Source organism: Cottoperca gobio, chromosome 15 (assembly GCF_900634415.1).
Source record: "Cottoperca gobio chromosome 15, fCotGob3.1, whole genome shotgun sequence".
In the NCBI taxonomy this organism is placed as follows: domain Eukaryota; kingdom Metazoa; phylum Chordata; class Actinopteri; order Perciformes; family Bovichtidae; genus Cottoperca; species Cottoperca gobio.
In genome coordinates this window covers 8,084,952-8,109,510 of record NC_041369.1, presented here as the reverse complement: position 1 = coordinate 8,109,510, position 24,559 = coordinate 8,084,952, and the positions used below count along the sequence as shown (strand labels likewise).

Below are 24,559 nucleotides of genomic sequence, written 5' to 3'. Positions count from 1 at the left end.
AATTTAATAAAGTATGAAACCTTTTTCAAAATCCTTCATGTGATTGATTATAAACAGCAACAACATAAATCGCTTTGCTTTCATAACACAAGCAGTATCCCTCATTTAGTAAACTACACACAGCAGTTATATAATATATACACTTATAGTTTGTGCCAGTCATTTTTACAAGGGTAAATTTGATCAATTGACAATGCTTCAAAGTAATCTGAACCAATTCTATAGATAGATAGATAGATAGATAGATAGATAGATAGATAGATAGATAGATAGATAGATAGATAGATAGATAGATAGATAGATAGATAGATAATCTGGGAGGTCGTCAAAAATCGAAAACAAAACATGACGTCACTATAATTAAATCAGCCGCAGAGGCTGCTGGGAGAATCTTGCGGTGCTGGAGACATTTTGGATTTAAAGGGGCTGAGCTAGCCGTCAGTCCTAGCTCTTGGTAAGTGATAGCTGTATTTTCACTAACTGATATTATAATAGTTTGAACCCTGTGTATGACCGTGTATTTAAGTGGTAACAATGTAAAATACCGTGTATATAAATGATGAGTTCGGCTGGTTGAACAGGGGGAGCTCGTAACAACGAGGGAGTGGTGATGCTAGCTGGTTAGCCGAAGCTAACTATCAAAGTCGCTAAACAGATCAAAAAGCAAGCTCCACTGTGAGGTACGATAAATGAATGAGCGTGTAAAAGATCATGACAATTTATCTAGTAAATTGAAGAACGAGCAAAATATGGCCTTTTTGTTATCAGATAATTCCATTACGTGAGATGGAGGCATACAATCATTGCCCCGTTGTGAACTGTGAAAGTCATAACATCTAATGTAATTGTGTGTCTAATCATGAGCAGCGCTCGAGTCAAATGATAGACCACCTGATCTGTTGTTTTATGTTTTGGATTAATTTGCAAATGTTCAGAAGACTCTCTGTTTGTGTGCCATACACGTTGCGGTTGTGCAGAGTCATTAACATGTAGCTACCACGATATTACATCAAATGTCTAGCTTTGTGTTTGACGGCTACGTCGTTGTACGATTGTGTGGACAACAGTGTTATAAGCACAGGTGTCACTGCATATGTTCTACATTATAATCCTCTGGTTACGCAGTTTCTTTACCTGCCATCTTTTACTGCATCAGTAACGGTAGCAAAATGCAGGCAGACAGTTTTCAGATTACCCTTTTGTAGGGAAACCGCCTTCTCGCAGCTGGTCTCACTGGTGTGACGGATGACTGTGGACAGTGTCGGTGGCACTTCCCTCCTGGTTGTCCCAGGCCCTGCCACACCCTTCTTGATGGCTGGCTCTCCTTTGTGTCTGATACTGATGCAAACCGTGTCGTTGCTGTTTGTGCAGTAAACAGAGGAAGATAAGGTGGTCTGGAGGTGTCACACTTCATCAAGTATACAGGAAATGCGTCTCCCAGGAGATGTCACATAAATCAGCCACTGGCTTGTTGATGCACCCACCACAGTCTGCCTTTTTCCCATTTTCTTTGATAGTAGTTTACTATTATACTACCATCAAGCACCACAACCTCTCTCAAATGGCTTGTTTACATAGCTTGTGCTATGTTTTGTATTTGCTCATTAGGAATTTCCAACTTACCTTTCTTGATAAGGTTGTATATACTTATCAATGTAGTGTGCTTGAAACCAAAGCCACTAGGTTTTAAAGAAGAAAAAGGTAGCAGCTTATTAAGAGTGTTTCTCCTGCCCTAATGTCAGTAAGATTCTATGTGCAATTACACTCAGCAGTATCAAGTACATATTTATACTCTATTACGGGTCATTCAGTTTATCCTCTCCCCTGGAGATCAGTGTGCCAAAGCACAATCGACTTGAATAACTGTAGTACAATGATGGTAGGGAGAGATGAGAAGAAATGAGGGCCTAAGTGACAATGATGGTGTTTTCCAAAGGGAGATGTAATAATGTAAGCCTTGAGGCCACTCCTTGAGATGGAGACTAATGAAGAGTGGATCTCTGGAGGGGCAAACTTGACAGAGAGATGGCCACAGTTTCCACTGCTCAGAGGGAAATAAAGTAGTCAATACAGAGTCCACAAAGTTGTCTCTATAAACACAGAACTGTCTTTCATAACACTGCTCACCCCTCTTGGGCATTTTGTTTTGGTGTCTGGGCCGGATGTGCTATGATTTCTGCTGCAATTTCCTTTTATCAGAAACCAGATAGTTCTCAAATTGCTGCACAAGGTAAGTGGTTTGATTTTTTGAAAAGTGAAATTGGCTCACCAGGCATCTTAACTTAGTGCTAAGGTGAGAATAGAGCGCCAGGAGCTATGTCTAGTACCACGAGACGGTAGGTTTTGACTTTGCAGTGGGTTAAAGTTAGGTGGCGTGTGAAACTCCTTTTGTGCCTGTAAACAGTGTCATTGACTCTCATTAGACCATTCCTTTGTGTCTGATGAGTGTAAAGGAGCAGAGTCTAGATCAGGATGGCTCCCTCCCCCATCCAACCTGCTCCTCCACCCTTCTCTGCTCTCCTCCCTCTGTGGGCGGGGCTGTCTCTTGATGTGCGCCCTGGGCTGATGTTTTCTTTCTGACGGAGCAGTGGGAAGGTCATCATCATCCCGCAAGCAGCTTCCGTCCTCCTCTCCCCACCATTGGCGGTCGTCACTGTCATTCCTGTCTGGTTCATTTCAATTCGCCTGTTTCACACCGATGCGTTCCTTTTTCATTTTAAGGAGGATCACTTTGGATTAGCACAGCTTTTTTATGATGCACTTTGCCAGGCTTTAGCGCTATTGCTGGAGGAGTCGTCATTATTTCATCAGCTCTTTACCGTGCCAAAGTATGAGGCTGTGATCTGCCACTGAAACCGAGGTTAGTTTTCTGGTCCAGCAAGCTGTATCAGATGGAAACATTGGCAGCATTGTTATTATATGGTTTCAGCCTTTAGTAGGCATTTAGTGGGTTTTGTAATGGATCTACAGACTCTTTGAGATTGTAATTTGCCCTTTTTTCATATGCGGTCAGTTGTTTCCTATCGTTTTCCTCATGAAAAAAAAAGCCATGACCCGTTTGCTTGGATTAGGTTGTTTCTCTGTAATGGTCCTAATATATTGTATAATCATCATCATCACAGTAGAAAAGCTACTTTCTATAAAATAGTCCTTCTGTTGCAAAGTACCAATAAGAGGCAGGAAAATCCATTAATGCACTAAAGATAATGTCTCGTCTGTGTTGCGTATGTGTTGTAACGGTAGGCTCTGAGCTGATTTCCTCGTGTGCCTGTGTTTTACTTTTTGCCTATTTAAGACGTAAACATTTCTTCTTACTAGCTACATATCTCGCTGCTACTGAACCTTGACAACACGTGATCCTGATCATGAGGGCATTTAGATAAAAGTCCAAATCATATGAACATGTGCTGCTATTGTATAGTGTAATGAGTGACATGTACATGGTGAGTGCATTTGTTCTATTTTCCCAAAAGTATTGCAATCCATCTCAGCAGTATGAGAAGTCAGACTGGGCCTCACTAGTTGGAGCCGGAACATTTATCAGTCTGATGCATTTCATATTAACCTTTGATGCTATCGGATGTTTTATGTGCACATGTTTTGTATGAAACGCAAACAAGTAAATGTTAAAGATTAATTCGAGGACAGGCCTTTTGTAACAACAAAACAAAACAGGCCTTTTGGACTTTATCTCAGCTCTTTAAAGACTTGGAAAATATTAACTTCAGCAGTCTGAGGAAGTCCTTGATACAGGTGTTTGTGTATTTCATCAAGGCGAGCTGCTCGTTTCTCCCCGACGGACATGAAAGCAGTTCTTCTCTTTGTTAGCTACTTCGTACTCTCAGCTAGTGAGGCCTTTCATCCACATAGACGTTTAACTGCTGGGGCTCCGAGTAACTGTACATGGTAATAATCTGTCTGATCTGTGAATATGCTTGATCTTTCAAATAAATCATTTCATATTTTGTTCCGAGCAGGTAAGAGCTTAGTCGCCAGCCCTAATCAGAAAGACAAGTGCTGTAGCAAAGCAAACTTCTCATCTGTCTGACATTTCTTTATGCAATTAGGGTTTTATAATCCCTGCCTTGGCTTACTTTAGTGCTTTTTGTAGCATAATGATCACATAGCATGTGATTCTAAATGCTGCTGAACTCAAACTTTTATACAAGACGGTCATGTCTTTGACCATGCAAACGAGAGTACAGCTTGATTTGTATGTAGCCTTAGAATAGACTATTATGTAAAGTAGTGAGTCAGTAAGCTTCCAGTTATCTGTACTGTTCATGCGAGTTCTCCCAAAAACGTGTTACTTCTTGCCTACTGACGAACTTTTCCAGTTAGCACATTTGACTGTTCTGCACGCTTGCAACCACTGAATATTAGCCCTCTGGTCATTTAGTGTGTTTGTATTCGAAGCATGTGTTTAACATGACCATTACACAGAAGAGTATTGTACTAAAGAGACTAAACAGATCTGTTTTGAGTAAATGCTCATTTGATCTTGATATTTAGCCTCAATTATGTTTTTTAAATGTCGGGCAGCAACGAGATCATTTTTCTTTTTAGTCTTCCTTGCATGTATATATTTGATGATCTGAAGTGGTTTTGAAAGAGTGCAAGTGTTTTATTTTTTATATGTTTCATTAAAATAGTTATTTGATGTGGATGAAAAATGCTTAATGGATTCTGCTCTTCCCTGAAGACGTTGGCTGTCTCTGTGAATGAGCTTTTTACTGCTATTCCGTTTTCAAATGAAAGTAAAGATATGATCGTATATGCAGTGCAATAAAGTACTAAATTGCAGATGAGAGATGCTCAATGGCACCTTTGGGTATCGTATATATAATATGCTCAGTATGAATCAGTGAGCACTGCTGCAGCGTTTTAATAGCTTAAACAAGATGCTAGCAGCTTTGCATCAGGCTTACTCCCACATTCACGTTAGCCCTCACCACACCGAGGCTTCAGGAATTCAACCGAAAGGAAAAATAGAAAAATCTATTGATACCTTTTTTCTTCGAACATTATGCATTTTTTGAATTCTTCAATGGATTTAAGTAAGCAGGTTCACGATCCAAAGGTTGGTAAAGCTTTTAGTTGGAGGAAAAGAAAAACTATCATTTCAAGTTGAGAGGTTTTCACCTGGCAGCAGATAATGCTCATGTCTCCTCTGTATCCTCCCATACACTCCGTACTATTGGGTTACCTGACACTTTATTATCGATCTGTTCTTCTGCCCATCCGGAGCCTCCAGCGGGTGGTCTGCAGGCTCCAGTGTCATCCTGAATAAAGCTCATTTCCACAGGCTGACTGACATCTAGTTGCCCATTAGTTGACTTCAGTAGCTGCCTCTGAGCGCTGGTCTAGTGTCCATCATGAAATATATTAGCATCATAAATAACAGAGCCTAGCTGTGAATACATGATGTCACATGCATTACATCAGAGGAGGGACCTAATGTCTGGAAACTAGCAACAGACCCAGTTGGCTGTGTTATCTGTGTTTCTGCCAGTGCAAGGGTCTGCTGTAAAGCTGAGCCAAGGTCCACTGAAAATAAACAATTAATCAATTATATGTGAAAATAATCATCAGATTAATTGAATATAATGAAAATAATTGTTAGTTGCAAACCGAGCAGCCATTTCTGATAGTTATTTATATATCAATAGTTATTTATTGCAGTTGTTTTAGGGCTTTTTTAAATGTATGTATTTATTTATTTCTACTAAATGTTCTGCTTTTAATAGACTATTGCGGAAATGCAAGTAGCAAAACAGGGAACGGCTCACTAATGGTGTAGTATATTCTTCTCTTGGCAGATGGCTCTCAGCTGGTGTTTATCCTCCATAACCTCTTATTCTCACTGCTGTGAATATACAGAATTCACTGGCTCAACATTGCCTGGTCGGAAGGGCAGGGCTGCTTTTTGCCCTGACATTTGCCTGATGTAGCCAACTGTGACGTGGCTCAGTGAGTCACAGGCTATCTTCAGACTGTTTGGGGAAAATGGCACATGTTCCATGCACTCACCAAAGGGCTGACATCTCTCCAGAACACAATATATAATAGACACTGGAGTTGTTTTCTGCGATTTGACCAGCTGCTAAGCTGTAATACTGAGGCTTTTGTCATGTCATCCTCTCCTTGACTCTTGAGCCAGTCAGACAGCCAGCTAGGCCTCTGTTTGGATAAAGTGCTGGCACCAGAAGGCCCCCACACCGCAGCATCTGTGTGCCCTCTGTTACACTGCAAGCTGCAGCCCTTCTCACAACCAGAGCTTCTTTCAGGTGCCAAATCCCAACAGTCTGTCCACCAGAATAATAATATGCCCCTGTGGCCCCTGGGCTATGCATAAAGCCGGTATTATACACGTGTCTTGTATGTGTCCATTGCAGCTGAGTAATTCACAAGACTTGGTTGGAGTGTAGTTCACGTGTTTTTATTTAACGAGCCTTCTTACTCATCTTATTGCATACATTCTGAATTTAACAGCTTGAAGAAGTGCTGACCTATCCCACTCATGTAATTTTTTCCCCATGGTCCCTGTGGGGAAAAAACATGAGCTGATGACCACTTTTATGGCTGTCACGTTGCTCGTGGATAATGCTGGTGGAGCACAGAAATGACTTGTCTGTCAGCATCAAGGGCGGGGCTCTACACTGTCGCACATTGATATTCATTGGACTCTGTCACGTCACTCCACAGAAAATGCCTTCGATGGTTTGTAGAAAGATCATTTGAAATTGAAGATACTTTGAGTTGAACAGAGGAAAAGTAACGAGACATGTTGAGACGGTTGCTGTTCAGCCGAGCTCTCGGGGTCTGTGTTAAACAAGCACAGCTGCATCTTTTGGAAGACCGTTATGAAAATGTCCTTTTAATGTGGCTGCTGCCGTTTAAATGTTCCCACAGTGTCCAGTGTGTGAGCCTGTTATAACAGCCCTTTTATTCTCTACAGGTTTCCCTGAGCTTACATAGAAGATGTCCACAATGGTGTATCCACGGGAAGAGAAGCTGGAGAAGCTCTCTCAGGAGGAGATCATCTCCAACACGAAGCTGGTGATCCAGGGTCTGGAGGCCCTGAAGAATGAGCACAACTCCATCCTCCACAGCCTCCTGGAGACCATCAAGTGCCTAAAGAAGGATGAAGAGGCCAACCTGGTGCACGAGAAGTCCAACCTGCTCCGCAAGTCCGTGGAGATGATTGAACTGGGCCTGGGAGAAGCACAGGTAAGACGCTGTGATAGTTTTGGCAAAAAATAAGTGGGTTACAGCAATGTAGTCTTCCACTGTGTGTGCGTGTGTCTGCTTCCTCATTCTATACTGAGCTTGTGTGGTGGTCATGATTCAGAATCAGCCTCAGTTTGTTCTCTCCTGCTTTGCCGCTGCAACATTTTGTCCTTGTTAAACGACCATCGCTCTTCAATGCTGTCTCCATCCCAGGTGATGATGGCCCTCTCCAACCACCTGAACGCGGTGGAGTCGGAGAAGCAGAAGCTGCGTGCGCAGGTGAGGAGGCTCTGTCAGGAGAACCAGTGGCTGCGGGACGAGCTGGCCAACACCCAGCAGAAGCTGCAGAAGAGCGAGCAGAGCGTGGCCCAGCTGGAGGAGGAGAAGAAGCACCTGGAGTTCATGAACCAGCTCAAAAAATATGATGAAGACGTCTCACCCACTGTAAGTACTGGTGTGAACTATTACAGATGCATCCACAGATTAATACTTGGTCACTAATATATTCTTGTGAGATTGGGCTGATACATTTTTGATTTATTTAATTCCACCATGTTTTGTGTGTTGGGGTTTAATTGTCCTTACTGTAGCAGGATTCTTTCCAATATATTGTTCCTCTTTCGCAATGTTAACCGGAAAGCACAGAGTTCAATTATGTTTATTTTTCCGGCGAAGCCGTGAAATGGAGAGAACTTGTTAGTTATCATGAGCAAAATGTGGCAGAAATATTCAGAAAATACTAAAACAGATCCGGTTACTGATCCGACTTGGAACAATATTTACTTTGAATCTGCCTTAGAACGACTGATGTAACGCTAAAGGGCAACAAACACTCGTTGGTATCCAATACAGGAGAAAGTAAAACTGCTGCGTGGTCTTACAGGAATGAGCCTTTCTGGTCTTGTTCTGTTCTGATCTAATTGTGGGGATGAATCGCTGCATATACCTTATTCTTCAGAAAGAGGCTGTAATAGCCTGTATCCAATAACTGCTTATTGCGGGAATCGATCCTGCCAATAACCTGAAGGATACTTATTCTTGCTCTGAAAGCAGCTTTTCAATTTTCCAGCGTGTAACGGTGTTCTGCGTTAAAGTCAAACTGAAATCACGTCATTTGAAAGAACGCTGACGTTACTGCTTTAAGGCTGCATCATAATAAGACATGGATCTATGAAGACGCCTAAAGGTATTCCATCAAATGAATGCAAAACTAGGGGACACCGTCATGCAACCAAAAGATATCAAATATGATTTTGTAAATTGAGAACACAGGACGAGTGATTGGCGGAGCAGATACATATGGAGTCTTTTGCTAAATCTAAAGTTCTGTTTATCTTTAGTATCCAGTTCATCCTACAATAATGAGCTCATGACATAAAGTATCATTTTAATGTGGAGTGCTGAATATATGTTTCTAAACAGTTGCATGTCTGTAACTACAAGATAATGTTGTATCCTTGTTTGTCCATCTTTGATATGACTATACTGAATATGATGTGTAGTTATCTTAAAGGACACCTGAGCGTAAATGTTTGAAAAGATCATTTAAAAATAACCGTGTTGCCTGATGGTCTTCTGTGATTCCCGCTCTGTGTTGAGAGGATCTGACTGGCAGGTTTGTTGTCTCCTCTCAGCAGGACGAGAAGGACCGAGAAACACCAAAGGACTCTCTGGATGACCTCTTCCCCAATGATGAAGAGGAGCATGGCCAAGGAAGTAAGAACAACAGTATTCAGCACTTGAGCATAATATTGTGATTTCACTCACCCATCATACCTCACAACATTTCTTTCTACGGTAGTTTGCTGCCAAAATGTTATAGTCCTCATTTAGAGTAAAGAGCGAATAATACAAAAGTATTTATAGTCTGGAAAACAAATGATTATTACATTAATCAAACTATTCCTTGAAGCCACAGTATTGTTTGCATGTTGTTTGCAAAGTTTTATCCCTTTGACGTCCAAACTGACCTTTGCCCTGTGTGTGTGACCCACAGTGCAGCACCAACACAACAGTGCAGCTGTGGCTGCAGCCCAGCAGGGAGGCTACGAGATCCCCGCCCGTCTGAGAACCCTGCACAACCTGGTGATCCAGTACGCCTCCCAGGGCAGGTACGAGGTGGCTGTCCCCCTCTGCAAGCAGGCTTTGGAGGACTTGGAGAAGACTTCTGGACATGACCACCCTGACGTGGCCACCATGCTCAACATCCTGGCTTTGGTCTATAGGTCAGACATGTCTCCATATTGGAGCTTTTGCTAGTTTTGCTGTTGTTTTTCCTTTTTTTATTGCATGTTTCCCTCCTTTCTACACACATTAGAGCAGAGAAGCGTTCAGTCTCATCACGTTAACCTGTCTCTCCCTCTCGTACAGGGATCAGAACAAATACAAAGAGGCCGCCCATCTGCTCAACGATGCTCTGTCCATCCGGGAGAAAACCCTGGGCAAAGACCATCCCGCTGTAAGACTCCGCCATCGTCAACCATATCTTCATTTGGACATAACCGTAGATCAGATTATACATGTGGAGTTGGTTCATAATAGCACAAAGACTCGGGACTGCACAGTCAACCTTTCCACCATAAAGTATTGATTTTTGAACATGCGCTTTCAGGCTTTAAAGGAATCAATCACAACTGCTGAATATCCGCTCATACATCCAGCATGAACCCAACCTCAAAGTCCTTGCAGACAGAATACAAAGACCAATGGGTCTATTTCATAGCCTTTGTGAACAGATCGATTTACACTGTGGCACCAAATCACCCTGTAAAGCCTAAAGGAAGCTATTAGGGTTAGCCCAGTGCAGCTCTGGTCTCTGCAGTTTGCCTCATATTGTTAGTCTTGTCACTCAGTCTGATCCTCGATGCAGAATAATTAAACCCAAAGGCAGGTTACCACCATCCTGAGTAATTCAGGTGGCTTTGAGCTTTTTGAAAAGACTGCCTAATTGGAAATACATTTTTCGGTCTGTGATGAGCCATTAGACAACCGTAAAAGTTCTGATATTGTGAAGCTGAAGTGCCCGTACGAAAGCAAAGTGGAGAAAGGAAGTGTCCTTATACCGATTTGCTCTCTTTCTGTATGTCCAGGTTGCTGCGACGCTGAACAACTTGGCTGTGCTGTACGGAAAGAGAGGGAAGTACAAGGAGGCGGAGCCTCTGTGTAAGAGGGCTCTGGAGATCAGAGAAAAGGTAGGCCACATCCCTGGATTGCACCACTACAGCAGCACTTGCTATCGAGGCCTCATCTCAAGGCTCAACCAGTGAACAATTAGCTCATTGTAATAAAGTAATTAACAGTGATAATATTTCCAAAATGTTAGTTGGAGCTTCTGTAACACCAGCAACTATAATTAGGAAAAAGAGCAAATGATTTTCTTAAATTGTCTGAAGTTTCCGCTGGGGACCATTCCCGTGTCGGAAGGGTTTAATTGAGAGCACAGCTGAAAATGAATAGCAGGCGTTGGGGAGCAAGGCAGGAGATGGATAGGAGACATGACAAAGCTACAGAGCCCAGCAGGGAACAATGCGTTTCTTTTTGCATGAAACCTATTTTGTATCCTCTCTATTGATGAGCCAGCCTTTTATTAGATCTCCTGAGTGCCTGCAGCAGCCAGAAGTGCAGCCTGGTGGAAAGCAGCAAGCGGTACAGAAGGGAGAGATGCATGGACGAAGCCAAAGGCTGAGGCAGGGGCACAAAGTGATATTTTAAATCCAACCATTTGTCCTTGATTTCCCTCAGGTCCTGGGGAAGGACCACCCAGATGTGGCCAAACAGCTGAACAACCTAGCTCTGCTTTGCCAGAACCAGGGCAAGTACGAGGAGGTGGAGTACTACTACTGCCGTGCCTTGGAGATCTATGAGAGCAGGCTGGGCCCAGATGATGCCAATGTGGCCAAAACCAAGAATAATCTGGTGAGAGACAAGTTAACACCACATCAGATCACAAAGAATTGCAGTCCCTATTGAGCCTACGAAGGTAAACACAGAGCGTAGTTTTATTGTGAGCAGAATCACTCTCCTGTTCGGTGAGCCCGAGTGTCTCTGTGGGGGCGAATGTAAACTGTAACTGCTTTCTGCCTGCAAAGCTTCCACATGAAACGTTTTTTAAAACCTTACTGTATCCAATGATGTTTGTCAGGTTTTTGCTGTGCCTTACTTTACAAAAAGGACACTTTGTTTTCCAACACATGCTTTTCTAAAACAAGAGTTATGAAAGGAAGCTGAATGTTTTTGTCCTCATCTTTGATGTCCTCATCAGCTGTGTACTGGCAAGAGTCTGGCCACACGATGCATACCAACATACACGGGTTACGATTCAATATCTTTCGAAGATGTAAGCAAGGCAATATATTGAGATTACAAGAAAAGCTTTTATGCATTTAGAACAGTAAGATCCAACATCATAGCACTACTTTCTGTGCAGTCTAAGCAAAGGAATCAACACTCGACTATATCGGTAAAACAAAAGTGCTTGCAGGAAGTAAATACAGAAATGTACAGTATCACAAAACTTAATATCACGATACCCAAGTGTATCGATATTTTCTGCTTCTATCCCGTCTCACTGATGATGCAGAGTCCGTGTGGAGACATTCAGGAGCCTCGGTGGTACTATCTCATTTTTCATGAGTTACTGCGGAGAAATATGCAGATGAAAGGCTCCCGCTGTCTCGGGGGGGGAAATCGTAAGACAACACTAAGATGTGCTTTCTTTCCTCTTTCTTCTTCAGGCGTCCTGCTTCCTCAAACAGGGGAAGTACAAGGAGGCTGAGATTCTCTACAAAGAGATTCTGACTCGTGCTCATGAGAAAGAGTTTGGATCTGTTGATGGTAAGGCCTCATAGGAGATATCTGGAGGTATCTGGCAGCACAAGTTTTAAAATGTTTTATTTCTATATTTCAGTGGTGGAAATTCTTTTTTAAATTTTTGAATCAACCTACAAACACGAGAACAATGGTGGTGGGTGACATCAAACTTCCCCTCAGAATTTATGGGTTAGATTTGTTGTGTTGTTGTCTTCAGCGTTCCTCCACCATTGTCTTATCTTCCTGCTTGTCTCACACCAGCGAGCGCAGTGAGTGATGGACACATGGGTTAAAAAGTGGACGATGTTCTAGGCAAGGTGCCAACCTTCAGCATTCAGAGGACACAAAGCAAAACACACTTTTTGAACAAATAAAGAGTGAACGTGTATGAAAGATGAACTCTGGCACTTTCTTCTCTTTAGTTTAAGTTTAGTTTGTTGTTGGCTTTCCTCCGGGGATTAGATTGACTGCTTTGAAAAAGGAATGAAAGGGACTTGGCACAATGCTCTGACACTTTTTAGCAAAAGTGTCAGAGCATCTTTCTGAGGTTTATTTTCCATGTGTCACTTAACTTGACAATAGCACTCAGGGTTTTCTTTTCCAAACCTGCTGCAGTTGAAGGTTAATGGAAGCAGCACAGCAGCATTAAGCAGCAACAGTTGGTTTCCATGGGAATGTAAGAAAAACAATGGTTTCTATTTTATCACAAGCAAATGGTGTGAGATATATTAATTTATTAGTTATAGGTGCTATGTTTGTGTGGTTTACAAGGGCATATTTAATAAATATATTGCATAAGTAATATAACATTGTGCATTTGTAGTGTTTTCTGTATTGAGATATGTTTTTAGGGAAGAATCTGCTAGAAATGTTGAATTTCAACAAAGATTTTTCTGAATTATTATTATTATTATTATTATTATTATTATTATTAATAATATTAAGCACTGTATTTAACATTTAGCCAGTGTTATAATATTTAATCTCCAGGTCGAAACAGACTGTGTCTATATCTATATGTGTCTCTATATTTTGCAGACTAATAAACAAACCGTATTTCACTATCCTAGTCAGTTTGGTAATATGGCAAGCTCAGCTCAGCTCAGCTCAGCTCAGCCTGCATCGTAAATAGTTGGATAAACATGGCAGATTCAATGAAACCTGCTGAGGTTAATCTGTTAAACTGTGTTCCAGTCCTGTTGTACGATATGTAGACCAACCTCCTGTGTGTTTGTCTGCAGCTGAAAACAAGCCCATCTGGATGCATGCAGAGGAAAGGGAAGAGATGAGCAAGGTGAGGACTGTGTGCATCAGCCTCGTTCATGCTGAACAGAAGCAGAGTCCATATTAAAAGCAAATTAAATGAATGAAATGTGTCAACTCGTTGGTTGTAACATGGAAGAAGAAAAACCAGTTCTGTTAATGTCACTTCCTGGAAAGTGAAATACAATCCTTTTTTCAGGGCGCTTTCCTTTATATACACACACACACACACACACACACACACAGCTCCAGTGAGCGTATGATAGTTTTATGTAAATACAGGGTAAATGCTGCTGATCCAGTTGAATCCACCACTCCCCTTCACGCTCTTTTCTCTTCCTCTCCTCCCTTATTTACTTCCAGGGCAAGCACAGAGACAACACTCCCTACGGCGAGTACGGAGGCTGGTACAAGGCCTGCAAAGTCAACAGGTGAGGCCGAGCGTGATGAGTGTGTTTTTATAACTTTGACCATCATCACAGAGATTAGTCATTTCACTTTGTTCTTTTACAAATGTGTCAATATATTGTAGAAAACCTTTTTTATTTTTCAGTTCTTCTTTATTTCAGTGATATGTTGCTGTGCCAGTTTTAATTTCCTTAGACCTTTGGGTAAATACTGGTGTGCCTGTCTCATTGCCCAGCCCTACAGTGAACACCACCCTGAGGAACCTGGGGGCCCTGTACCGCCGGCAGGGCAAGCTGGAGGCTGCTGACACCCTGGAGGAGTGCGCTGTGAGGTCTCGCAAGCAGGTCAGCAGCATGTTTCTGAGCTGAAACTGTCTGTTTCTACATGCAGATAATCAGATCCTGTTTCTGTAAATTCTTAAATTGTGTCCCCAAAATCTCATGATATTTCTTTCCCTTTCTTTACAATGCTATGGATCCAGAGCAACACAGTAAGTGGTTTGTCTCTAACTGATGGCCCCCTTTGAGCCTCCACCTCTCTCCCCTAACATCACTCCCGCCTCACAGACATTTCAAATGTTCCCTTGTCTCTGCGATGCCACAGTGACAGTGCTGCGGATGCATTCAAAGAGACCGAAAACATAATCTCCCTTTTTAATACCTCCATGTAACTTTACACTCTCACCCTCCTCAACAAGCTAATGTCTCCCGCCGAGCTCGTTCTAATAATGGCATGTTTGTTTGTTTGTCGTACTTGTGTGTTATTCCCATCAGGGCATTGACCCCATCCACCAGACACGCGTGGTGGAGATCCTGAAGGATACAGACGGCGACAGGCGGAGGAGTAGGGACAGCCTGAGCAGCGTTAAGTATGAGAGTGGCTCTGAGACCGGCGAGGAAGTGAGTATGGGCGTCGACTGGAATGGGGTGAGTACAAATCCACTATCGTCCAGTCAACACGGCCAGTGACCTCACTGGAAGAACAAGGTGTTGTTAGTCATGTCCCAGAGAGTGTGGACTGGTACAGACATCCTACAAATTGATGGAATTTAACATTTTGACTTAAACACAATAAAATAAGTTAAAAAAAAGAATATATGAATATGTAGGTTTTTGTACTCCCATCTCCTCACTGTGGTCAAACTGCACAAACTAGTCATTCCTGCATGACGTCAGTGTTCTAAGTAAATATGAGTGACATTATTTATTACATTTATTAAATATAGTGCAAGTTGTACAACCTGCTTTTTTACATAATGATTTCATACATAATACATAATGACAAGATAATCAGTGGAAGAGCTTCTCATTCCCAGTTCTTGATGTAGCTGCACTCAGTGAACCGTGTCTCTACCAGTCCATATACTCCTTGTAGATGTGTCTTGTTCCTCGTGTGAGGTCAACATGGAAACCCTTTTTTGCAAAAATGTAAAGCTGATTGAGTGTCTTGGCATGCTGACCTGTTGTTTTCGACAGCATCTGAGTTTGTTTTGGACGAGATGTTCATGTTTTTTGTCGTCCATTGCTTGACCGTGAAGTCCCAGTGTCTCGTTTTAATAAGTGGTCCTTCTGCTGGCAATGCTTCTGCACAAGTGGAGCGCTAACAAAAAGGCACACGCTCAATCTGTGGCACCCTGGCAACCATATGAAATATTTATTTGCTTTAGTGAGACTCGCAGAGATGCAACCTGTCAAAAATCCCTATTAGGATGTCTCATGTTTCCGCTATTAAACACAACTGACAACGTTTCCCAATATCCTTGATGCTCATCTCTCTGCACGGTAAACTGAGCGGTTGATATGTAACCGTTCATCCTGCTGTTTTATTGTCTAATTATAGCGTCCACTCTAGCTTTGTCTCCACAATCGTTAGTTTAATTTCACCGCGGGGCTTTTATTTCTGCACAGTGTGTCCCATTGGTCTCGTCACCTCTCTCCTCGTTATTAAAAGAGGTCAGAGCTGAAAACATGATATTCATTGTAGCAGTGTATGCAGTTAGAGAGACACTGCTAGAGCCGTGTCCCAGCTTGTAGAAGCCCTCTGGTGACGCTTACATAAACCAGAGGGCAGATTTGTGCCAGCAGTGATGCCTCGTCTGAGCCTGTGCCTCCTCCCCTCACTAAAGTGCAGCAACGCCCTTCACCGCACCAAACCCAGTCCCAACTTGCATGTAGCAACAGCAGCCTGCAGGGCTATCCCTTAACATGCACACTAATGGACCATGTGTGTGTTCGCTGCGTTTTCACATGGTTCATAAATGTCTGTTAACCTGATGTCTGCCGCTCTTTCTGAGTAACGTTACAGAGATGGGGTCGTATGTTTTGAAGTGGGGTTGTGTGAGGTACTTATCTATAGTCGGTGTATTATATCTACAGTAAATGGAGGTCGGCACGCCCCCGGTTTGGAGAAACAGACTGGAGTACCAGCGTGGGAGTAAAGCAATTTACTGCTGTGGACGGGGGCAGCAGGAAACTGTATTTAGCCACCTCAAATAAAGGTCTAAGTGTACGCTATTTTATGCCCTTTTGCAATTGGTAAGTAAATACAATAAGTTGCTGCCCCCGTCCACGTCCACAGCACAGTACATTGCTTTACTTCCGTGCGGGTATTCCAAACCATCTACTGTCGCTAAATCAGACGATGGATAAGTACCTCATGCAACCCCACTTCAAAAAATGCAAACTGTCCCTTTAAGTAGAAGGGTGGGGTTTTGTTTGCTGGCTGTTGTGTGAATGTGAATGCTTCTCTACACATGTTCATAATGCATAACACAGCTACTCAAAACTGCTTAAAAATTCACTGCAGCAACGGCAACGGCATGTGTATTCATCCGAGCGTGCAGCTGTTTGTGTTTGAAACTTGTGACGGCATGCAGAGGTGTGTGTGTGTGTGTGTGTGTGTGTGTGTGCGCGTGTGTACAAGCATTTCATTATTCACGTCACGGCCGTAGCAGTGGAAATTAAATGTACACAGTCCAAACAGAAAATATTCTCATGACCTGTTTGTGCTTTTTAAAGATTGTTCCTGAACGCTAATTTGTCACAAACCATAAGCTTTTTAACTAAAAGATTGCTTAACAAACTCCATCAATCCATTCATTTACAAAGCTGCAAACATGCGTAACTACAACACCCTGTGTTTTAGAAAATAGGCTTTTAAAGTCTGCTTGCGTGTAGATATTTGCTGAGAGATGATGTGATGGCCCGTCTATCACTCAGCTGCTGTAGAGCTCTGCCCAAACATGTCTGCTCGCAGAAAGTCTGATATGTCACTGAGGCGAGAGGAGTGGTTCACATACCCAGACAGCTGATCCTGACAGTTAAAACCTCTGTATTCGAATACCTGCTGTTTTTATTATTGCACCATTTAGATGGAACTAATTTAAGTGCCACTTTACAGGAGCTCATTTACTAAGTTTGTGTCGAACAAGTGGAGACATACAAGGAAGTAACGCTGAGCAGATGACTGCAGCTGTTAGCAAATGTGTACTTGTGTTCAGGTTAATTGGTAGTGTGAACAGTGTGTGTGTGTGTGTGTGTCTCTTTATGCATGACTTGATTTAAAAGTATGTTTGTGTCCGCTTTGTGCTCCTGGCTAGACGCTTCATTGTGCTGCCTGTTTGTTTGCATGCTTTCTATATTTCATCCTTTTTCCTTTCCTACGTGTCACTCACTAACCTACTACCTTGTTGATCACTCTTGCCATGACAACCAATCAGCCTGTCAATCAAATTTCCTCTTCCTCACCCAGTGGATTGTACTCTCCCTCTTGAACTCTCATTCCTTGGGTGGGTTGGTATACAGTGACATAATGAATAGGATAGATAGTGCATTAGTCATTAAGGTAAGGGAACACAGGGCAAGCCGAGGCTAGTACAGTAAGATTGAGATGTTTTCATCATTCATCAGATACAAATGAGATTTTAGGGATTTTTTTAATCTTACTAAGGTTAATGCAGGACTCCAGAATGCTGCACATTAAGATGTGATTCACAATGTCAGCCCCCTCCTTATCATCAGTGTAATATCAGCATGCGCCTTTCAGTGCTGATGCTTGCAGATGTCCCACGTCTGCAGTGCACAGTCACTGGCTGGGTGCAGTGTGCCAAGTTTAAGCTTTCCTGGTACCCAGAGAGGAAAGAAAAAAACAGCTGAGTCACGGTGACTGCAATCACCGACCTGCCGCATCCCTGACCTGCTTGCTGTAGTGCAGCTCCTGAGGCAGCTGTGAGGTTACAGCGAGGGATTTTCACAGCATTTGAGTTTGAGTAGGATACCTCAACTGAGATTTATAAAGACAACAAGAGCCCAAGCTGCAGTTTATACAGTGAACTAGGAGCAGGAGAGGCTGTAGGAGTTCTACAGCATGAGACGAGTGCAGTTCTCCACTTACTCAATGCAGTAGGACAAATATCTGTTTTCAGACTGCGCGTCTGTTTACTTCCTGTCAACTTTACAGTTACCTTCGTCTTCAGGTGATCGCCTTTTCATCCTTACGTTAGTGACTTCACTTTTCACACTTAGCTTTGTACATATTATGGTTATTTTGTTACATATTGATAACCAGCTCAGTGTCTTCGATGACCGTTAGCTAGTTACTTGTTGAACGCCTGATGTTCACGGCTCATGGCTCTTCGAATGTTAACTTCCCACTTTGCCATAGAGTCCTGAGAGATGACCGTCCTCCTAATAATAAACCTGACGGGTCTTTTCTTCATTTTAGTTGCCTGGCTAACCTCGCTATTTATCGACACTGTACTATAGACATACAAAAGACAGTAAACGGTATTTACGGTATGTGCAAAGCTAAAGGTGAAAAGCAAAGTAACTAACTAGGCGAGGTGAAGGTAACGTTACTGTAGCGTTGACAGGAAGTGAACAGAAGTGCAGTTTTGTAAAACGGTTGCACGTCGAGTCGAGAGTGAAGTGTAGAAAAGGGATGAAGCTCAGATCTGTGTAGGTGTCTAGCGTAGGAAGCCCAACCCGGAGCTCTTAATCTTACAATGTGTGCCGTTTGTTGTCTGTTTCTCTCTTTTCTCTTTTATCAGGCCTAAGCCATCAAGATTATTCCTCCATCCTTCTCTCCTTCCCCAACACAATAGCAAAAGGATGTGTGTTGTCGTTCCCTCTGGCCTTCTCTGTCCCAACAAACCAACAGCTCCTCTGCCATTCCCGGTGCCCCCTCCGGCAGCAGAGAAAGCTCAGAAAGCCCCCTCGCGGCTGTCACCTCTCCCCCCTGTCAACTGACAACTGCTGGGACGTTTTGGTCTTCTCATCTCTGCTCTCTCTTCCTTTCACTCTCTATCCTCTCACTAACCCTGTGTCGGAAATCATTACTTCACTCACTTTAACATTAAAAAAAAAAGTCATTGTGTGAGAAACCTTTTCCCTGTGAGGAAGCCACTCGCACAGTTTTCACCCATTTGTAATTTTTCAAAGGTACATAGTAGATTTATTTGGCTGGAGAAGAGCAGCAGGAAAGTAACTTATTGGAAGAAGGCAAAAGATGAAAGATTTTTAGGATCGGTGTCAACTTTGACTCCAGACATCACTCCGACCCAAGCTAATACAGTCGATATATAACAATATGACTGATTTCTGCAGTTACATTGGTCTCACTCTGAATTTGTTTGCACTCGCAGTCCGTTACAACAACAAGTGAAAGTTGACCTCAAAGCTAGTTTCCAACCTGGTGCCTGTATTTAGCCCTGATTTTATTTTGTTTTGTTTTAAAGAAAGGTGTTTTTTTTCTTTTTTTTAGCCGTTAGGTGTGTTTTCCTGTGTTTCACTATTGTAACAATAATGAGATTCAAAAGCCTCAACAGTTTGGAAATAAATGGTACTGTATAGTTTCACATGCTAATCAAACTATGTCATTTCTTTTGAACTTGTGCAGCCTAGTTGATGGGAAATGAGAAGGGAGCGTTGCCATTTTAGTTTTCTTGTAATAAACATATTTCCTTTTTAAATTAAAATTTTGTATCATTTTTGTTTACATTTTGTTTTTAATGTTGATTTATTTTGTGGCTGAGTATTAAGGCAGTAGTTTTGATGCCTGGTGTGAAAGACCAGAAGGGCCAACATCAGCTGACAGCAAATTGTTCAGATCACAGCAAGCTGTTGTTGCCATGGTAATTTATTCTCAAGTTGCTCACACTGGCGTCAGTGTCCTTGGTTTGATTGAGTATTCATAACCGGCTCTGCGCTGGTACAGTATGTACACAGTGGCTCGCAATTACAAAGGGAATTAGCAACATTGGCTGACGCATAAATATATGACGGCAGAGACCAACCGGAGCATCGAGCACCTCGCCACGTGAGAGATTGCTAAATAATAGCAGATTCTCAAAGATCATAGACGTAAATGCCCAGAATTGCCTTTTATTTGTTGGTGCAGTTGTAGAAACTAGTGTTATAATTGAAGGGAAGCCTGGCTTCCACAGTAGTTTGAGTGTATTGGTGTATGTCTCGGTGGTACAGTCACAGTGCCCACTCTGGATTCTGTATTTTGAACACAAAGCTTAATGGAGTGCGTTGCCTTTTATTTTTCTTACACCGTTGTTTGCAAGTAAACATTGTCACTTTGGTGAATCATGTTTTTAGACACCAAAAACGTACAGTGCGAGTGTTTCCTCAAGATCAACATGTTGTTTCAGATGTTTAACTAACTGAATGTAAAATGACTTTAACATCTTTAAAAGTGTAATTGTAGGCTGTATTTCTAGATTTGACAAGTGCATTCATTATATGGCTTTTCGGTATGCTACTTGATTCTTCATTCCTTCCAATGAGTACACCTTTACTTCTAATGCAACTCTGAACAAAAAGAATTGACTATGTACATCACATAATTATGACAATATTGTTGTGTTAGTGGAATGCTTATTTATTGAACTGTCTATGCTTGACATATATAGTGTGACTTCAGTTTCCTTAAGTGGAAGAACATAAATGGTAAGGTCTATAAGCACTATCTTAGTAAGTAGGACTGCATTATATTTACCATTCTGCATTGTGAAGGTTATTGCATCAACACTTGTTGGTATTCTCAAATAAAGTTTTTCATTTGTGAAGTTTTGTCTTTTTCTCTGCATCGGATTGAGACGTCTGTATTAATGTGGCAAACGGATTGTTTCATGTCTCATCTGTTGTTGCCGAGCCGTCCAGTGGAACAGAAATATTTAGTACATGTAAATCCTCTGCTGGTGATGAGCCTGTACTGCATTTTGATCACACCTCAGACACAGACGGTACACGTACTGCGTTTACCGGTCGGTTAGTAATTAAAACGTACACAAAGCAGGACAGCGACATAAAGACTAATCTAACAATGAATGGATGGATGGATAGATAGAAAAAGCTTTGAGCGTGATTATGTTCTTCATTAGTCTGCTGGTTGATTTCTGGATAACCGGATTATCATTACGTCCATAATGAGAATATAGTGACAGATGACCGTCACATGTCCTGAAGCCCACAGTGACGTCCAAACAGACCAAAACCATCTGTTTCACAAAAGACAAAGAAACGCAGCAACTTCTTCCAACTAAGATGCTGAAACTAAGCAGTGTTAGGTAGTTTGTCTTTAAAAATGAGAGAACGTATCAATTAGCAGAGTAGTTGGTGATCCTTCAATAAACAATCAAGCTGTAGATACTGCAGAAGTAAATAACAGCACAACGGTTGGACCACAATGAGACCGTCACACGAGTAACACGGCCTGATGGATGTGCAAATCAGAAGTCACTGCAGTTGATTCTAATGTAACTTCATTTACTTGATGGTTTCATGATGATAATAACGACAATTATTTTAAGTCATGCTCATTAACATTGCTCACATCCACAAATCTAGCTCAATATTTCAGTATCACCGAATGAATTACTCTTTAAAGAATGTATTGTGTGTTTATGTATAAACTTCATGTTGTTCATATCAGGTTTGACCTCCAAACAAGAAAAAGATGTGTATTTCTGAGTGTCCAACCTGTGCTTGTGCTTTCGGGGTAGAACGGATGGGTTGATGCTTGTGTGTGTCTGCAGGACGGCAGTGGAGCCCTCCAGCGCAGCGGCTCTCTGGGGAAGCTCAGGGACGTCCTACGTCGTAGCAGCGAGCTGCTGGTTAAAAAACTGCAGGGCAACGGGCCGCCTGAACCTCGCAGCACCAAGTAAGATCAGCTGAAATCCTCCAAATGATTCTCCTTGTTGAAGTAATTCATGTTTTTGGGAAGCAAGTAGATTCCTAGTGTGGAAATAACTCCCCAGCTCTATGAATACTTCTGTTGTACCAGATACTGTATGAACGTTGTTTTCTTACTATTTGTTCAACAGCATGAAGCGAGCTGCTTCCTTGAATTACCTGAACAAAACCAGCGACGACCCTTTCCAGGTGAGCAACAGTTTGTAATCTGTCATGTTCTACCACTAGAGGTCTCTCAATCAAAACGATGACAAAAGACGCAATTTGTGAAGTAGCAAGGGATCAAGTTGTCAGCTGCTCCCGTTCAGTGTTCAGCAGGTTTTTACCGAGAGCTGACTGCAGAGGTCCTCCTCTCCAAATCAAACGGCTCTGGAGATGAACACCAGTGAAAACACTGAATAACACAGTTTGACAAACTAACGCTGACGTTTGCTCAGCTGATGACTTAAGATCCAGACGTCCACTGACCCTTCATTCGCTTCAAATATAAAGTGAAAAACGACCAAAATCTAAAAGGTTTATATTCTGTGTGACAACCACAGCGCTGACACATGTGCAGAGGGGACGCGTCGCCATCACAGATGGACCGGACCGTGACCTTGATTAGAATTACTGATTTCTCTAGGTTTGAAAATTGTTGGAAACATTTGGGATAATGTTACACAACTCAACAACATATATAACATAGGTCTAGACTATATTATTGGAAATGTTATGTTTTAACTGTCATATCATTCCCCTCTCTTCTCCCGTTTCCGTGTTAGACTCGGGGAGGCAGTAATTTGAGGGAGAGCCGGGGCCTGAGTTCCAGCACTGTGGATCTCTACACTGGAAACTGAGCAGCAGGATCAGCTGATCTGTTCCTGACCCAAAGAGGCTCCGACCTTGTGGCTCATTCGCTGAGCCCTAATAATCACCGACACTACCACACAGACTCCCAACACACCCTTCTTCCCCTGCCTGTCAGCATCCCACCCAAAGACCCATATCCTCCAAGATTCAGACCCAAAGACATTTTCACTCAACGCATGTACGTACATAACTGCTGTGTTTTATCCCCAGTTTGTTATTAAATCCAGGTTGTCGCTTTTTGGTCTTCCAGAGATAGACTGCTGTATATTCCACTCATTTTCTCCTCAGTGGCTCCGAAATGTGGCCAGAGAAAACATACCTCATCTCTCCCCCAATTCATAACCACTGTGACTCTGCACTTTGACTGCATCTGTTGCCATAATGTCACCTGCTCTGGTTTATTCCTCCTTTATGTTGTTTTGATCACATGTCTTCCTGAGCCATTCGTTGGTTTATTAGTGCAAATTAGAAAACAAAGATACTTTGTACATTTCTATTTTCTCAAAAACTAGAAATATAATAAATACGTTTGTTGGGTTTGGAATTACATTCTGTAAAGTTGACTTGATTACACTGTTAAAAGAAATCATTTTATTTTTAATTTAATGATTTTGCCTATTGAGATTTCATTGCAATGCAAATGTGTTGGTTAAAGCTTTGGGAAACAGGGTGACGTGTTGATCTTACTGACTGATTTGAGTCATGTGACTCGTTAAGCATGACGTTTTGTTCATACATGTTTTGAAAAACAATTAGAAATTGAAATGGCTGCTGCTTTAACCTCCCAAGTGTGTTTTTCTGCACCGGTTTATCTTCCATTGCAGAGTAAATGTTGGATAATCTATGAGCCTTTTATTGTCTCAGAGTGCTGAAAAACACAACCATACATTGTTTTCAACTTTTTAAATTGTATATATAAAATAATCATATCAAAAATAAGAAAAAGATCATGCTGAATGATCTCTGGTGCCATGCAGGACTCCTGTGCAGGCTGGCTGTTTCTCAGTCCTCTGCAGGTTAGAGCTGCTAACTTTGAGCACATACTCTAATAATGTTGTTTACAGTGATCATAATGTGTGATACTTGTCTAGATATGTGATGATGATTTTTTTTGCACAATTCTCAGATTGGTGTCTTCTGTCTTTTTTTTTTGAAGCTCAAAAGAAACTGGAATGTCTTTTTTGATTAATTTGTGTTCCCTTTGTTTGACATGTTTTCCCTTTCATCATTTGTAATAAATGTATACAATAGAATATAATCACACGTTCACAAATCATAGAATTCATCAGGAAATTAGTGTCATTGTTGGTAAGAGTTGAATGAGCATTGATGTGGATCTGATTCTTAATCCTATATGTCGTAAATACTGTGAGATAGCAAATCGGAAACCACTTTTTGATCATGATTGAAAAATAAAACCAACAATTTTCTATTTCATATTTGTCATTTTGTCATTTATTCTTGTATGGCTGATTTAAGGATTGCCTTCAGCCCTTGGAAATCTGTATACGTGTCTGGATTTGAAAAACCTTGTCTTCTTAAATGCCTTGTTAATACTTGACAAAATCTAATTATAAAAGAAATTAAAGAAAGAAATCCACAAAGCAAGCTCTTAAACGTCAGCGTGTAAGTAAGTGTGGGAACCCTGATGCCTTGCCAAGATGTGATACGTCTCCCAGAGTGTTCCCTCCTCTTGGTCGAGGTCAGCCCGGGGTTTCTCTGTTCGCTGGTAATCTCTCAGTTTGTCAGTGCTTTAATGTGTAGCCTCAACCGTTTATCACTTCTGAGAGCTTTGAATT

At 41.9% G+C, this 24,559-nt stretch overlaps 1 protein-coding gene across 9 annotated transcripts; it reads left to right on the top strand.

The window, feature by feature from the left end:
- The first annotated feature begins 366 nt into the window (after positions 1–366).
- Positions 367–24,197, top strand: klc1b (kinesin light chain 1b). Of its 9 annotated transcripts, none has more exons than XM_029449193.1 (17): positions 367–454; positions 6,959–7,230; positions 7,444–7,674; positions 8,868–8,946; positions 9,227–9,455; positions 9,601–9,688; positions 10,320–10,421; positions 10,972–11,145; positions 11,964–12,063; positions 13,281–13,333; positions 13,666–13,733; positions 13,946–14,054; positions 14,192–14,200; positions 14,484–14,636; positions 21,752–21,876; positions 22,040–22,097; positions 22,673–24,197. In XM_029449193.1, exons 2-17 carry the CDS (start codon positions 6,982–6,984, stop codon positions 22,745–22,747), a joined length of 1,902 nt encoding a protein of 633 aa, XP_029305053.1. In that variant the 5' UTR covers positions 367–454; positions 6,959–6,981; the 3' UTR covers positions 22,748–24,197. The 9 variants fall into 9 exon arrangements, with proteins under 9 accessions (XP_029305053.1, XP_029305050.1, XP_029305056.1 ...); XM_029449190.1 differs by having other exon boundaries at positions 8,865–8,946; positions 22,673–22,747; XM_029449192.1 differs by lacking the exon at positions 367–454 and adding an exon at positions 498–680 and having other exon boundaries at positions 8,865–8,946; positions 22,673–22,747.
- The last annotated feature ends 362 nt before the right edge of the window (positions 24,198–24,559 follow it).

What these genes read in the sequence shown, in the direction of transcription:
- klc1b (XM_029449189.1), top strand. Translation starts at nt 6,982, where the DNA reads ATGTCCACAATGGTGTATCCACGGGAAGAGAAGCTGGAGAAGCTCTCT. An exon ending in CTCTGGAGATCAGAGAAAAG is followed by an intron (nt 10,422 to 10,971) that starts GTAGGCCACATC and finishes GATTTCCCTCAG; the next exon opens with GTCCTGGGGAAGGACCACCC. An exon ending in TGGGCGTCGACTGGAATGGG is followed by an intron (nt 14,637 to 21,751) that starts GTGAGTACAAAT and finishes GTGTGTCTGCAG; the next exon opens with GACGGCAGTGGAGCCCTCCA.